At 40.1% G+C, this 15850-nt stretch overlaps 1 protein-coding gene across 1 annotated transcript in view; it reads right to left on the bottom strand.

The window, feature by feature from the left end:
* Nucleotides 1-523: 523 nt before the first annotated feature.
* The window catches only part of unc13bb (unc-13 homolog Bb (C. elegans)), a 69490-nt gene continuing 54163 nt past the window's right edge, over nucleotides 524-15850 (bottom strand). The window contains exons 22-40 of the mRNA XM_083929613.1: nucleotides 15142-15231; nucleotides 14778-14903; nucleotides 14518-14648; nucleotides 14225-14310; nucleotides 11659-11785; nucleotides 11424-11520; nucleotides 11093-11236; nucleotides 10837-10914; nucleotides 10251-10328; nucleotides 4720-4808; nucleotides 4452-4598; nucleotides 3856-3979; nucleotides 3700-3753; nucleotides 3481-3558; nucleotides 2381-2528; nucleotides 2126-2182; nucleotides 1822-1914; nucleotides 1540-1699; nucleotides 524-1314 (exon numbers count right to left, since the gene is read on the bottom strand). Coding sequence (XP_083785739.1) covers nucleotides 1029-1314; nucleotides 1540-1699; nucleotides 1822-1914; nucleotides 2126-2182; nucleotides 2381-2528; nucleotides 3481-3558; nucleotides 3700-3753; nucleotides 3856-3979; nucleotides 4452-4598; nucleotides 4720-4808; nucleotides 10251-10328; nucleotides 10837-10914; nucleotides 11093-11236; nucleotides 11424-11520; nucleotides 11659-11785; nucleotides 14225-14310; nucleotides 14518-14648; nucleotides 14778-14903; nucleotides 15142-15231 — 2193 coding nt within the window. The 3' untranslated portion in view covers nucleotides 524-1028. The remainder of the gene's footprint in view (nucleotides 1315-1539; nucleotides 1700-1821; nucleotides 1915-2125; nucleotides 2183-2380; nucleotides 2529-3480; nucleotides 3559-3699; nucleotides 3754-3855; nucleotides 3980-4451; nucleotides 4599-4719; nucleotides 4809-10250; nucleotides 10329-10836; nucleotides 10915-11092; nucleotides 11237-11423; nucleotides 11521-11658; nucleotides 11786-14224; nucleotides 14311-14517; nucleotides 14649-14777; nucleotides 14904-15141; nucleotides 15232-15850) is intronic.

The following is a 15850-nucleotide window of genomic DNA, read 5'->3' as shown; positions in this document are numbered from 1 at the left end:
AAAATAAATATGTATAAAAAAATAAATAAAATGGCTGCACCATCATGGTTACACTAGAGTTGTTAAAGGAGCTTAAACTCGTATATAAATATGGCCTAAACAGGGTTCACCTTTAACATACAATGCCCACACTGTTGGTGTGATTTAAATCCTTTTGTTGTTGGTTTTATATATTGTTGTCTTTACTGTGGAAATAGGAATGGAAACTGAGTATAGCAAGGCACACATTTTACTTATTTATTCTTTAAATTAAGGATTATTAGCTTAAGTACCTTCTCTTGAAACATAAACTGTAACCACTACAACATCTCATCAGCTTTACTTCCACTCTATTCAATAATTGACCAACATTAAAAACTTGGACTGTCTCCGAGCGACCAGCCTTTCATTGATCAAACAAAGACCCCTTTGAGATAAACCATTCAGTGTTTTCACATTTACTCAAACCGTCACAGTGGAGATAACAGAAACGGGCATTCAAAAGACTTTTTTGACTTCACACATTCACAGTTTGCAGAGTGTAAGGCAACAAACACATGGCCACGGTTTGAGGGGTTTAGGCGGGGTTATTATTGCACAACAACACTGGGGGAGGTGTAGGAACTTGTTTGGCCCTCCAGCGGGGGGACCTGGCATCCTCTGTTCCCTCGAGGCTGTGGCGTGCGCACTGTGCCACTCCAGCTGATGAGGAGAGTGGTTAAAAGAGGTTAAATGACAGAGTAAGTGGTCACTGCCGAGGGAAACAGCTGGTGAGTGTGAGGGTTGAGTGAGTCGGTGTCTATGGGGTCGTGTGCTGTACAGTTGCTCGGTAGATAGTGTCGACAAACACAGAAAGTGAGTGTTTGTCCAGAATACCCAGAGAGTGAACGTGACAGTGTGTCGGTGAGCTTGGCAAGGCGCCACCAAACAGTCAGCAGCAGCTAAGACACATCAAAGGTCTAAGAGTCACATGAGATCATCTTTCTGTTATTGTGAAATCAGGAGACCTTCCATCCTGTCGGTCTTTCTCTCTTCCTCTCCAGCTCCCCTCATCTGCCCTCCTCAGCCGACCGAGTCTCTGACTTCAACCTCACAAACTCTTTGGCCACGTCGTCGCTGGAGCGCTGGGAGAGGATTCGCATGGCTGTGAGGCCCGTGTCGTCCATATGGATGCGTTGACCCAGTGGGCACCAGCACGCGCAGTTGCTCTTCCCCATGATGTCTCTGAGTTGTATCACGGCCAAGCCGACCACTCTGTCTGCGCGGCCAAAGCAGTAGTCTTTGACGCAGACTTGCAGCTCGTAGCACTCGAAACCATCCTGGTTTCCCAGAACACTGTGGAGAGAACACAGGTTTGAGCATTCAGTCATTCAACACAACAGCAGGTTGTGCCACATTACTGTCGCATTAAGTTATCCTGAGTACTGGAGGAAAAAATACTTCAAATATCTGGAAAGGCGCACACATGGCTGTAAATGTGGAAACTTAACACTGCATGTTTACTGTAAACACACGATATGAAGACAGAAAAAAATAACAGTACAGTAATGCAGTACTTACAAATTGAAGGTCTCGTTGAACTTGGGAGACCAGCTGTTATTCTTGGATTTGGTCTGAAATTTGCGTTTCTTGTCACTGAGATGAGGCCCGATCATGGTGACCTCCACAAAGGGTCGGAACATGCCTGACGTCTGCCATTTTAAATCATTGGCTCCCACAACTAAATGCGCAAAAGCAACACGTTAAAACGCAGAAACAGACATGGAGGAAGATTCTGCGATCAGATGAGAGAACTTGGCTAAAAATACAGCATTTTAAGCATCATGTTATGAAAACTCGAACCTTTGACAGTAACTTTCCGCTCCCCATTCCCAGGGTGAGTGTGCAGCTCAGTCTGGACAGAAACCTCACCTATTGGCTTGTCCACACCTGAACCTAGTTGAAGGCAGACACATCAGTGAGCTTATTGGCCCAATAAATAAATAAAATGACTTTTATTCATAATGCAGAGTCAGTATGACAAGATGTAGGCTGGGTTAAGGTTGACCTGCCCACCTTAGTGGCACAGTGACAAAACCAAAATGTACAAAGAGAGAGCAGGTGGGGAAGGAGAGGAGGGCTGGCAGATGTTTTTAATGAAACCTACCCCTGCTGGGCTGTATCTTTTCATTGGGAGTTAACCTAATACCCTTTCCATTGTGCACTGGCATAGAGGCAGCACAGGAGATAAAGAGAAGACAGAAATAACATGTCAACAAAGCATCAAAAACACTTTCAGACATAAAATACAGGTATTAAGTGAAAAGCCTAAAACACACACACACAGTGCCCTCTCCTGGTCTACTATGGCAAATGCATTCTTCCTATATACTTTTATATGTACTATCAGGCTCAGAACTACCTTGTGCATGTTGAGTGGTCACAAAGGTCTTGATGAGTGTGTCTGTTGTCTGAGTGTAGAGGGACAGAGCGTGGCGTAGTGACGACAGCTCAGGACTCTTCTCCAGGAACGCCTTCTTCAACCCGTTGCCGCCTGCATGGAAGTATTGCTGCAAAGGAAACGGGCTGAGTTAGCGTATTAACATCTGGAAGAACAATTAGAGTTTTACCACATTTTGGTGCAACTAATGATTACGTTGACTATCGATTAATCTGCCAATTAGTTTCTAGATGAATCAATTCATCGTTTGTTCTATAAAATGCCAGAAAATAATGTTTTGTCAGTCTAAAACCCCTAAATATTTGGTCCAATATGATATAAAACAGAAAAGAAGGACTCCATATTTGAGAGGTTAAAAAACAGCATTTTGCATGTAAAATTACTTTAATGGTTAATGGATTACCAAATTAGTTGGCATTTATTTTTTCTGTTGATCAATCAATAAGTTGACGCAGCTATTGATAATATGCTCTTGGAAGTGGGTGTTCGACTTTTTAAAATGAAAGTTACGAATGTGACTACAGTTCTATGAATCCTGGATGACCTCCAGAAATCCAGTGTTAAGCACTGCCTCTGGTGGTCAGTAAGGATGAAATAGAACACTGTACAGAAACCAGCAGCTACTCAAGTTAAACAGTTTTTTTCTCCTGGCAAACAGAAACTAATTTGTACAGTGAAGTCACTTGATTGAATTCTGAACACATTGCAAAAGCAAAAACTCTAAAAATACTATTATTTCACCATTATTATTTTTAAATTGTGGAAAATATTGTATTTCCCAGAGATCCATTGATAACTACAGAGCTTAAAAGGTTAGCATATTTTATATACAATTTATCTGGCTCACTTGCAAAATCCTGCTTTTTAATATTTACCCCTCACTCCTTCCACTTTATCCTCCACACACTTTTTTTATAGTCTGTTCAAGCAGATAACTTATGGTCACAAGCTGCTTACATAACCTTTCAGAGTACTTGACTGATGGATGAATAGTTGATGAAGCTAATTTGACCCGTCTACCCTGCATCCTAATGAAACCAAAACCTGCAGTATAAACTGACCTTGATAGTGTCCAGTGCCACATCCATGACAGCACACTGCTTGGGAGACAGGCTTTTAGCCTCCCCGGCCATGTGATCCTGCACATCCAAATGATGAGCAAACATTTAAGATAATTCCAGAAATTACACTGATGAGTCATTTTGTTGGTCAGTTCTTCAGAGTTTGGGAACACTAAGGGTAGTGAACATGGTCCAAAGCATACAAAGACATCATGATACCTTGAGTTTGGAAAGCTGACCCAGTTCTTTTGCAGCGGAGAGAATCTGTGCTCCCTGAAAAGAAAAGAAAATGCAAATTGAGTTGCTGTTCTTCATCCATTTTATTTCAGTATCTACAAATGCTGAGGCAAACAAACAACATGCCGAAGAGCTTACAAAGGTGTCGTTGCCCTGTGGCAGGACAATAGTTTTCTCCAGGCTGCTCATTACAATCCTCCACAGCTCCTTGAGCACACGCTTCAATACAGTCTTCTCACATACGGTAGCGAACAGTGTGAGCCTGCAAAAACATACAAATAACAGACTATATCAAATATAAACATAGTCTCTGTGACATCACCCGTGGGTTCCTGAAGGGCTAAAATGAAATTCAATGTGGACGGCTCCGGCCATCTTAGCATTGCCTGACACTGCCTAACTCCCGGCTGGGGTGGAGCTCGGATGGAGCTGAGATAGGCCTACAGCCTCCTATGAAGGCACCTACCTGTCACTCAACGCAGGCATCAGCTTTAGGAGTCAGCCTCAAATCTCAACCCTAATTACTTAAAACATTTGTTTTACTTCTTTACTTCTGATTTATGCTTTTCACCAAATGACTTCTGCTGTAAAGAAGGAATAAAATCAAAATGGGACAGTGCTGCAGCTGAGCTCATGAGAGACCCCTGCACCTGTAAAGGTGTCTAAAACACATATCATCAAACTGTGTACAGTGTAGGGAAGAGAAAACCAGTCTGTGATCTTAATCTACTCACCTTCCATCCAAGAAATCCATGAGTGGCCGTAGCATGTTGTCAGAGTCAGCCTCCACCTGGTTTTTGTTGTTAGCGTTGAGCTGTCCTTTGATCTGGTACAGCAGAGACGCCATCTGTCGCATACAATCATTGATACGGGTCTGGAAACTAAAAAAAAGAAGAAAAACGGCTCAATCAGCCCAAAAGCACGTATTGCTACTGATTTGACTGTTAAAGTATCTTTGTATGTACTGTTGTGTGTCTTGTTTGGGAGTCAGGGTCGGGTTACCTGTTCCCAAATGTACGGCTGAGCTCATCCAGCACGTTGTTCAGCTTCACCTGCAGGTCGTTCAGTAGGTCACTGGCCTCAGCGTCCATCTGCAGAGAGGCAGGCACAATCCAAGGAGGGTTAGTTATTAAGAATTTCACTGAGGGCCCTTTATTGCACATAAAAAAAAACTGAAAATGCAGAGAAAATAATTATTCTCAAGAGAGTGTGTGCCAGTTCTCAGAGGGCATTGCACTTTTCAACAGCAGTTCGTAAAAAGGCTTTTATTTCTTCTGTTTCCAACTTTCAGCCAAAATACCCCAAATTAACTTGAAAGCTGCACTTCAACGCAAAAGCTGGAAGCTACAAATGGGTGCAAGAATTACATTTTTTCTTTAAAAAAAAAAGAACCTCAATTAAAATGAACAGCGACAAGCCAATATGTCAGTGTTCATAGAACTGGATACTAAAGGCATGAGAGGGAGAAGTTGTACTGTAATGTTTGTATTCTATGCTCCTGTAGCAGAGACATGTCCATCACAAGCACATGATTGTTTGTAAAGAGCAGAAACAATTACAAATTCAACACACAGATCTGAGCAACCTACCTTTTTACCAGCAGTCTCCAACTTTCGAAGGGAACACATTGATTAAAAAAAAAAAGTTTAATAACTGCAGGAGATGTGCGTCACTCAAGGTTCACAAGCACAGGGTGAAGGAACAAGTAAGGAAGGGAAATATACCTAACCCAGGTATACTGTGGCATCATCTAAATAAGCACTGCCTGCAGCAGAACTAAGCCATATGGATGAGGCCGTGGCGCAGCTCATTAAGTCAATGGCCTTTTGATTCATGGCTTGTCAAGGTCGCATAGCACCATTAGTGAGGAGAGACTGAGAGGTTTCTGCTGCGCCGCACAAAGGGAAGGCTTCAGGGGAGAAAAGGCACCTAAAAATGGATTGTTGTGTTATCTTTGTAATGGGCTTTTGCTTTTGTTTTGCCTGAGAGTATTTTTGTAAGCATGGGAATATTAGTATTCACAAGTCTGTGCACCTACCTTTTTGTCTTCAAATGCATTTTCAGTCTAAGGCAGCACAGACAGGTAGGGGGTAACACAGGATAACTTCAATTAACTAATTTCCATTTCTATTAAGATGACTACGGAGGATCGATGGCCATTATGTAAAGTGCCGTGGCAGCAGACACTATGCATGTAACCTACCTTTTCTACTGGTTCATCCATCTTTGCAAGATTCTTTTTTTAAAAAGAGAAATAAAAATGAAAAACTGTCAAAAAATGGTGTTCAGCTGGAACTGTAACTCTCTAACTAACTTTTAAAAACACCACAAGTACTGCAAGTTTTTTTTATTGGAAAGAACATGCTGTATTTGTTACACCCACCTTCTCCTTTTCAGTCTATTGCAAACAAAAAAAAAGGGTTACACAACAGAAAACACAAATTAAAGAGAATAAACAACAAAAATATCATAAAAAGCTGTTGTTTTTAGGGGAAATGAGTGACCAGTTTTGAGGAAAGGCCAAGGAAAATGCCAGTGAAAGATGGTGAAACCTCAAGGTGGAAATCACCACGGATGACGTGATAAAAACTGCACACAAACTCCACCATGATAACCACAGGGACGTCTCGTTTTAGTAGGAATGAGTATCACTGTGAGTAGGAAGAACAGGGTAAAAATAATGACTTGGACTCCTGAGAATGGCAGGTGACTGCAACAAACCTCAACCTCATTTTTCTCCCCTTCTTCCCCTACTACTTCTTCCTCCTCCTCCTCCTCCTCCTCCTCACTCTCCTCAAACTGGGAGTCGCAGTGAAAAGACAACATTATTAAATCTCATTGCTGCAAATACCACAACAATATTCAACAAAGTTTGTTCTTTCAAGATTTGTTTGATTTCAAGGCCTCTAAAATATTACAAGAGATGCAATATTTAATTTGCAGAGAAGAACATTTGAGTATATGCAGACATGCATCACAAAACATGTCTGCATATACAGGGAACTTGCCTGCCATGCTAGCATTCTACTGTTGTGCTAGAAAAGAGAGGAAAGACATAATAGTGACTTTAATCTCCAAAAATAAGTAAGCTTAAGTAAATAGTATCATATATATATATATATATACAGTATATATATATATATATATATATATATATAATTGATAATAATATTAACTTCATTTTTGGTCAAAATTGAGCTGAATCGAAGAAAAGAGGGAAAGACAACTCCTGCTAAGGGTAATTAGCTTAGCGTAACATAATAGCTGCCATCTCAGCTTTTTACTCTGGTGAATTTCATGTGATCTGGAGTGGTTAAGCTACCTTTAAATCACATACTAATGTATTCATTCAATTTCTTAGTTAATTGTTATATTGATTTCATTGTAACTTAATTTAAAATTACAGTTTCAAAATCCTGTTGCTACACTGATTGTGAGAGGGAGAATTGTGCCTCTGTCAATTCCACACGATGCCCTGAACACCTCCGTGTCCTTGCACTGTGTAACTTCGGTGTGTGTAAACTCACACACCACCACTGATTTGGGTGACACTGGATCATATTTTATGGGGGAAAGGTTTAATTTTTTTTCCCTTTTCATTTCCCCCGGCAGAATATCCTATGGGCAATGTGAAGTATCTCATGATGCTCCCTCTATTTTAACAAGCCACTTAATCCCTCAAAGGAGCTCACATCACATCCTTTCACCTCGACCACATTCTCACAAGATACTTAACTAGTCATCTGACAGGAAACATCATTTGAAGACTTGCAACACCATGTAACTTCTTCAAACCATGAACCTCAAGATAAAGGTTCAAATCAACCAGGCTGAAGAATACGAATAGTGAAAGAAAATAAAAGTCTAACTCACTCATTGTTCATGTACAATTAGCCATCAAAGAAATTCTACTTCATTGTGTGTTTTCCTAGCATTCAGCTTTGTCCCTAATTGTGTAGGGATAGTACCAAAGCACTTTGTCTTTACACACAAAGTGTAACGTCTTCTGCAATGACTTCTACTTTCATGGGTTATTGTCTCTTCATTATTTACTTAAGCTGAGGTTTATTTTTTGATTAATGAAGAGTTGCAAAACAGTGAGTCTAAAAAAAGCCTTTCCATAAAGTTGCTGTTAATATTTGAGATTGTTTTAGATAAATTATCCACCATGATAGCTAAAAAAAAAGTAGGTCCAGGTACACCAGTCATTGTTCAAATAATTCAAAAGTTTAAAACGCGGACTTTGGTCATCCTCTGACTTTTCTCCTAGCACTAAAATAAAGTTGAAACTTATGGTTCTGAATAACATATCTCAGTAACTATTGGATAGATTGCCTTAACCTTTGGTATGGAAACCCACTTCAAACTGTAATTCCTTTTGTGATCCTCCTCCAACTAGTATTGCCGCCAACTAGCTGCACTTTACATCCAAACTGTCCGGACTTACATAATATCTAGTCTAGATGTTGAAGGAATTTAATAAAGGTATTAAAGGAATACTTCACCCATTTGCATTAAGCTTTGTATCATTAGAAACCCGGTCATATTTTTTTAATGGCCGTTCATCATTCCCTCATTATCCCCCAAGATGAAAGAGAGCCGTATCTATCTCTAACACTTCCCGCTTTAAATAACGCAAAAATCGTCATTTTGCGTTATTAAAAGCAGGAGGTGCCAAAGAGACGGGCTCTGGTGAAACTACAAGCACTAGTTCATCCTTTTTCAAACCCACCTATAGGGGGTGGGACCCACCTATAGGGGATGACCTATTACAGATCAGTGGGACTTCACTTGCTGAAACTAACATCCACCATCTTACTTGGAAGCTAAGCTAAGTTAACAGGCGCTGTGGAGAAAGCTGGTGAAGTAACAGCAAGGTACGGAAGGTACTCAGTATGATATGGAAGAAGGGGATTTGAAGATCTGATGCTCAAATCAGATGTTCCTGACTACCTTTACAAGCCACAACATAGTGATGAGCAGCTGAAGCTGATGGAGGGGAAGGGGAGGCGTCTAATGCTGCTGCTACAGCCAAGGCAGAAGACAAGGTGCATTATGGGAGTAATTGTTTTCGATCCAAAAGTGTTACATTTCGGCTATATATATGACAGACTTTTAATACAGATTAATGTTCCACCAGTGAAGGATTCCTTTACGTGTATTTTTTGGCAAAAAGTGGATGCTTCACAAACTTCTTAAACCCGGCAGCACAGTAGATCTGTCAAGATTAGTGTCACCAATTCAGTATCCAACCAAATGTTTCCCTTCTGTTCCTGAGTTATGGCAAAGCATAATGAACAGAACAGCGCTTTATAGACCCTTATGATTTCACAGTGAAGTTGACCTTTTGGATATAAAATGTCATCACTCCATCCTTTTATCCTTTTAGACATTTGTGTAAAATGTTTTCATATTATTTGTAGGGAATTCTTCCAAACCATCCGAACAGCAAAATCAAATCCGTTCAACCTTGAGTCCTGCTGGAGGTTTGTGCCACAGTTGAATAAGTCTCCGCCCAGCACAAAGTTACTAGTCTAAAACAGTTAAGCTACGGTAAATGTTAAAGGGGGGGGGTAAGCTCAGTAAGACTGGATCTAAACTTCAGTTCAAACTACTACCAATGAATCTAATCCGCTACCATCCACAGTACCCACCAGAGCCTTTCCTTCCTCATCCTCAGTTACGACATGCTGTCCAAGTCAAGAGGAAGAGGTTGAAATAATCAATACTGCGATGTACTGCACAAAATTAAATTAATAAAACATCCAAGAAATAGTCTTTTATATGGACAGATATCTGCCTGTTACAGACCTGCTCAGACCATAACCTACCTCCACCTCTCCAGCCCCCTCCTCCTCCTCCTCCTCCTCATCTTCCTTGTCCATCACTTCATATTGCTTTAATTGTAAAGTGAATACACTGGTTGAAACTTTAGCTAGAGTGTCTAATCCTACAACCAATCAAGCATTACTAAAAAAACACTACCAGCTACAATAAAAAAGGTTAAAGCACTACATGCAAATGCATGGTAGGGATTCAGAGCAGAGGGAGATAACAGCTGACAGACAAGCCATTGATTGTCCTCAAACTCAGGACACTAATAGAAGACATGGTTTAATTAAGTCTGTCTCAATATTCTCTAGTCTACGAGGCAGCACAGGGTCTAATCTCTGTCAGTATTGATTTTTGCTTTGACACCATCACATCAGACCCTGGGATCGCGTATAGACCTTTAAACAACTTCTACTATGGTCGAGGGTCCTAATCAACTACCACTACTGCACATACCAGAGCTTCCTCAGTTGCAATCTGATACACAAGAGACACAAATACAACTGTTGTACAAGTAACCGTCCCTGGAATATATACCTTCCACGTTCAAGTAAGACATGTTTAGTTGATAAATTAATTAATGTTGTGCTTTGTTTTTTTAAGTCATTAAGGCATCAACAATAGTATACTGGTACTGGGTATTGTCATCCATTCCGTATGATGCAACAGAACATTATCCACACGTTTGTCTTTAGTCTTACCTGTTTGGCACCCATTGACTCAAACATCCTCTCCAGCTGGATTCTTAACTGCTGCACATTATTCAGGAGGACACATGGCTACCAGAGGACACAGGAGCAGAGAGAAACAGAAGAGAGATTATAGACATGTAGCTTGACTTATGAAACGGCATTTAAGTCTATATTATATAAATAAATTATTAAATAAGGCTATGAAATAAAGGTGTTCAAATGTATCTGGTGCACGCACACTGACGAGCACTCGATTGGAGAGAGCGGAGGAGCTCGGTGGTAGTGATCTGCCAGACTTGCTGACTGCAGCTTTAATATAAACTTGAATGGTATGGTATTCCATATACACTTTGGTGTCTACAAGTGATTGCAATCACTGGTGTGTAAAATATTTAGTTTGGTAATGTAATGTTGGCACCATTGGACCAAGTGTCTAAACAATCCCCCAAATTTGATTGGATTTATACTATATTATGTAGGATGCACAACATGAAATTTGAATAAATAAGTAAACCCCAGCAGTGACTTTAAAACAGCTGATTGTAGCATGTAAACCACAAAATGACGACATGCTAAAAAGGTGTTGAAAACTTACAATCTTCTCCTTGTCAATGTAAGTAGGGAAACTCTTTGTCAGAATGGCACTGTACTGCAAAAGAACTTTGGCAATAGTCTGTAAAGATAAAGAGGCAGAAATACATTAAAATTGTATGTAACTAAATGTCATTCGAGATGTAAAAAAGTATTTATATAGCATCTAGACCGGCTTTATAATAAAAACAAGACATGGGAATCCCACTTTGTACCATGTGAGACCTTTAAGGTTTCCCCATCCAGTGAAGAGGGATTACCTTGGAGAAGCGGCGACTGTACTGAGCCATGACGCTAGGGTCGGGACATTCCAGTTTCTTAATGATCTCAAAGCTCTGGTTGAGCTGGGTGAAGATGTCCACCACAGAGCAGGAGAACAGAGCATGCTCAGACGTCTGCTGGAACTAAGATGGTGTAGGGTGGCAAGGGGAAAAATACAAAAACATAAACAATACTTAGCCATTAGAGTTAATATATATAAAAATATAGATGCTCTAAAACAACTTTTGACTGTAAACATGGACTCAATTTTACCATTTTTATGAAAACATCCTTGGTTAAGGTAAGAAAGTTAAATTTAAATTTTCTTACTCCATCTTTTTTGTCTCTCTCAAGGGCTCCATGCATGAACTCCATAGATACGTCCTCATTTTCCTCTAACCACTGCAGCACAAATTGCAGGAACCATCTGCGAGGAAAAAGTAAGACAACCTGTGTTATATTTTATTAATTTATTTCCATTTTATTGGTATTATGAGCAATCCAACAAAAAAAAAAAAATTAATGTTTTCCCATGCCGATCAGCGAATAAGTCAAAAGTACTTACGATGGGTAATCAGGAACAACGCCCTTAAAGTTTGGCAGCTCCTTGACATATTCAATGTTGAGCCACTTGACCTTGAAGTGCAGGTTCATGTAGTCGGTGCTCTTACAGAGTCTGTGCTTCTCGTGCTCTGCATATGCAAAATACATGAAGACCTTGTAAGCATTGTGGTGAGTTTGTGCCAGAGATTGGGAGGGATACACGCCATCATGTTTAATTATTAGAAAGGTAGGATCAAGGGTGTTTGGACCATAATTCATACTGTGGGCTAAAAGACAGGTTATATATCAGCAGCCGCATTTTGGCCATTATGTTTTTTTAATGTGTTTCTAACAAGCCTCCCAACTTAATGAATGTGCAATGCTAAATTCCTAAAGTGCACCTTTAATCTTTGGGCCTTTTCACACCTGAAGGTCCAAACCAAGGTTCATGTTTTTGTTACATTGTACTACTTTCTATTTCCCACCAACGACTGTCACTCTAACAACGGTCGTTGGCACTTGGAGCACAGAGGGTTCTAGTGACATCAACGGCCTTGTGAGAGGTTAAGTTTTGTTGCGTTGTTGAGAAGCAAGACATGAGAACTGGGTCAGACAAACGGAAAGTTACACTGTACATTTACTACCACCTAACTAATATCAATTATTTTCTCTGCCCCAGTCACTGACAGCTGTCTGCTCTGAATGCATGACCTTCACTCTCTCTCTTGCTCAACCCTACAATACGTACTGTACACACTAAGCACCGAGCTGTTTCTTGCGTAGGAGTTTCCCTGTTATTATAATAAGAGGATAGGCTGCCAGAACTTCCTGTAATTCGTCCCAAAAAATGAAGCTTCCACAAACGGCTTTTACACTAGAAACAATCCAGACCATGGTTCAGTTTGACATGGGGTGAAGACAACCTCTTTTCAATGGCAAATTTCCCAGCTTGGGATCAACAAAGTAATTCTATTCCATTCTTTTTTGTCTGACCAAAGTTCAGCCATTTAGTCCGGACTGTGGTCCAATGGAGGATTCACACCTATAATGTTGGTTTGGATCAAACTAAAAGGTCCGGACCAAATGAGGTAGGTGTAAAACCACCCTTAATCCCACACACACCTAACAAAATCCTATTTTCAAGACTACAGGATAGGTTCACATTTTTTAAACTACGTTTTAAAACAATATCCGCACGCTCACATACGCATGGGAAGATGTGTCTTTACTGGCAACAAAGATAATGAATTCCAAAATGTTGCTGAAGTTAAGGTTTCAGCAATCTGTGTATTAGAAAGATATTAGATATGTATTTAACATATTTGCAGAGTTTTAAAATATTTAGAAAAACAATCCATCAGCTATTTTAGATTTAGAAATGTAAATAAAGATTGAACTATGTAAAATATAAAGAGACATTTTATATCATAATTGAATTCATCTAAAAAAATTAAAAAAGACCCCCTGGCAAAGTGCTACAGAGCCCATTTTCAGAATCACCGTGTTAAACAAATCAGATGTTACTAACCTCCATGAGTGACAGTACTCTTGGAAATTATTTTGAGTTTTTCTAGGACAAATATATACTCAACTTTGATGCTTTTATTGTGATGACTGCTGCAAAATCATGTTTGACCTGCTGTTTCTGAGCTAGGCTCAGGGGCTAAAGATATGAAAGTAAGGACGTAAGTGAAAGAATGTTGCATCAGCAAAAATAATGAACAGCTCGAATCTAACCAGGCACTTGAGTATCTTTTTAGTGACCCACTAAAAAAAACTGCTACTCTTAATTTCAAAGTACTCTTTGGTCGTGCATGTGGAGCAAAATCTCTCAGGACCTATTCCATCTCTGAACAAAATTTCCATCCCTTTTTATTTTAATGCAGATTGAAAATGAAGGAGCCAGCACTTCTGTACTGTAGTGTGCGAAACAGATATTTCACAGTGATGGTCTCTGTAGGGGACTCATCTTGAGGACAGGGGCTAGGATAAAAAATGACAGCCCCTGGGGACCACTGATGCTGTACAGTACAGTACAGCAAAGAAAAATCACAGAGAAGCTCCTGGGAGACATAAGCAGCTTTCAAACCCTGCAGAGTTATTATTTCGCTCTTTCCCTTCTTCCATGCCACTGTATCGTTTCTACCCCAGAACCTCTCGTCTCTTGTCGCCATTTCAAGTTTCATCAGAGCTATAATAAGTCTATGAAAGTGAAAGTGGGAGTCACTGATAACATACTGTTTAAAGAAGCCATGTTTTAAAAGAAATGCCAATTAGGGTGTTTTCATTAACTGATTTAGAGTGAATAAATTAGGTTACAGCATAGTTTCATCAGAAGTTGTAGCCAAAGGCTACAGATGACTATAATCAGCCAGTAAACAGAGTAGAAGAAGTAAAGGTTGCTAACCAGAAACAATCTAACTCATGTATGAGAAAACATGGTGTCATTACGTAGATTCCATACAGCTTTTCTAATGCGATATTTAATGCACATACAAATATGTAAAGGGAAACTAGACTACTGATACAACACAGCAAGTGACCGTGAGTGGGATGATTAACACCTGACACATACAGGTGTGACTTACCCTCCATAGCATACTTCATGTCTTGAGCGAACAACGTCCACATGACCTCCGCTGACACCTTCCCTACGTTCAGTTCTTGTGGGAATCTAAAAGAGAAGGGACAATTTGACACACTTGTGAGTAACATAAATCCTTCCTCTGCATCCATAGTTAGTCTTCTGAACATTTGGAACAAAGTATTGAAGAAATCGTCGACTCAATGTAGCATAAACTGTTCAGGATTTACTCCATGGGTCTGGAGGTTTCCTGTCATTTTTAAAGGAAGGTAAAGAGAGTGCATGTCCATTACTAACTGGTTAAGCACTGGTGTGTAGGAGTTCCTGTCCTCTTCGATGATAGAGACGATGAGCATAATGAGTTTGGGCCAGAAGTCCAAGTTCTTGATGCTCGGCCCCTGCTCCTCCAAAGGTAGCTCCTCTTTGTTCTGGATTAGAACACAACCTGTCAGCTGCTTCAGTAGTCATGTTGTCACTGTAATGTGAAGGTGGCCTTGCACTTTTACTTACTGATACACCTGCCACCGCTGGACAATTAAACTCACCGTGTCAACAGGTTGGTACTGTCTGCTGTACAGCTCGTGGCAATTATTGAAGATGTAGTCGTATGTAGAGTTAAGGCAGGCCTTGACACAGTCCCTCACCACTTGGCTGGCTCTGGGTGGAGACTGTAACTCCTGAACCTGAACACCAGATGGAGATAGCAACACTGGCACTGAACGACTGCAAACAACCATTTACATTTGTACAGTGCCTGGTGGAATGGAAAACTGTGCATCTAATCTATAAGGTGGTCACTTTATGGCGAAGCTATGTCAAAATGTCCCTTTTAGAAAATTGATTGATAACCGTTTACCGAGACCCTATACAAAGAAACTAGAGTAAAAATGACAGATACGATATATATTGTATTGTAGCTACCTTCATCCTGAAGAAGGTGATGCTGGTTAAAAGGTCCACGGTGGATTTCAAATCCTGGAGGCGCTCTTTGCTGCTGGCAGGAAAGTGGTTCTACATCGGAAAAACATTTAATTTACTAAATTTAATAGAACTAATGACCATTACAGGCATACGGTAGACCAGCACGAAGAGCGTATAGTCCTTATGTTCTCTACCCCTGTTGAAGACATTGAAGTGTAATCATCTTTTTGGCACTTATATAGATCAAATAAGCCATCGAGACAGTTTTTTTTCACGTATAAACAATTAACGAGAAATCCGGGACAGTCGCTAACAGCCGGACGTGGTTAACACTGATTAACCCAAGCATTACGGTGAAGGCAACTTCAAAATAACCCCAAACCTCTGCAATAGCATGATTAGTCTTTCAAAACACTCTTTTAATAAACTCCGGGTTCGCCAACTACGATGTGGGTGCTTCGTTTTATGTGTAAGGATACTTACAATGCTACTGCAGAGGTCTGGTGTTGTTTTGAGCAGTATTAGTGGTTAAAAAAGCTGTTTTAATTCTTTCAACTTACTGCCCCGAGATAATCAGTGTTAGCCGCGTCCAGCTCTCCCGCATTTCTCCGTTAATAGTTGTTACATGAAAAAAAACATTAGCATGTGAAATGGGTTTATTTAAAAATCATGAATACAATAGATTATAGAGGTAAATCCAGCTGTGCAT

The sequence above is a fragment of the Echiichthys vipera genome, assembly GCF_963691815.1.
Source record: "Echiichthys vipera genome assembly, chromosome: 16".
In the NCBI taxonomy this organism is placed as follows: Eukaryota; Metazoa; Chordata; class Actinopteri; order Perciformes; family Trachinidae; genus Echiichthys; species Echiichthys vipera.
This window is presented reverse-complemented; position numbering and strand designations above follow the sequence as displayed.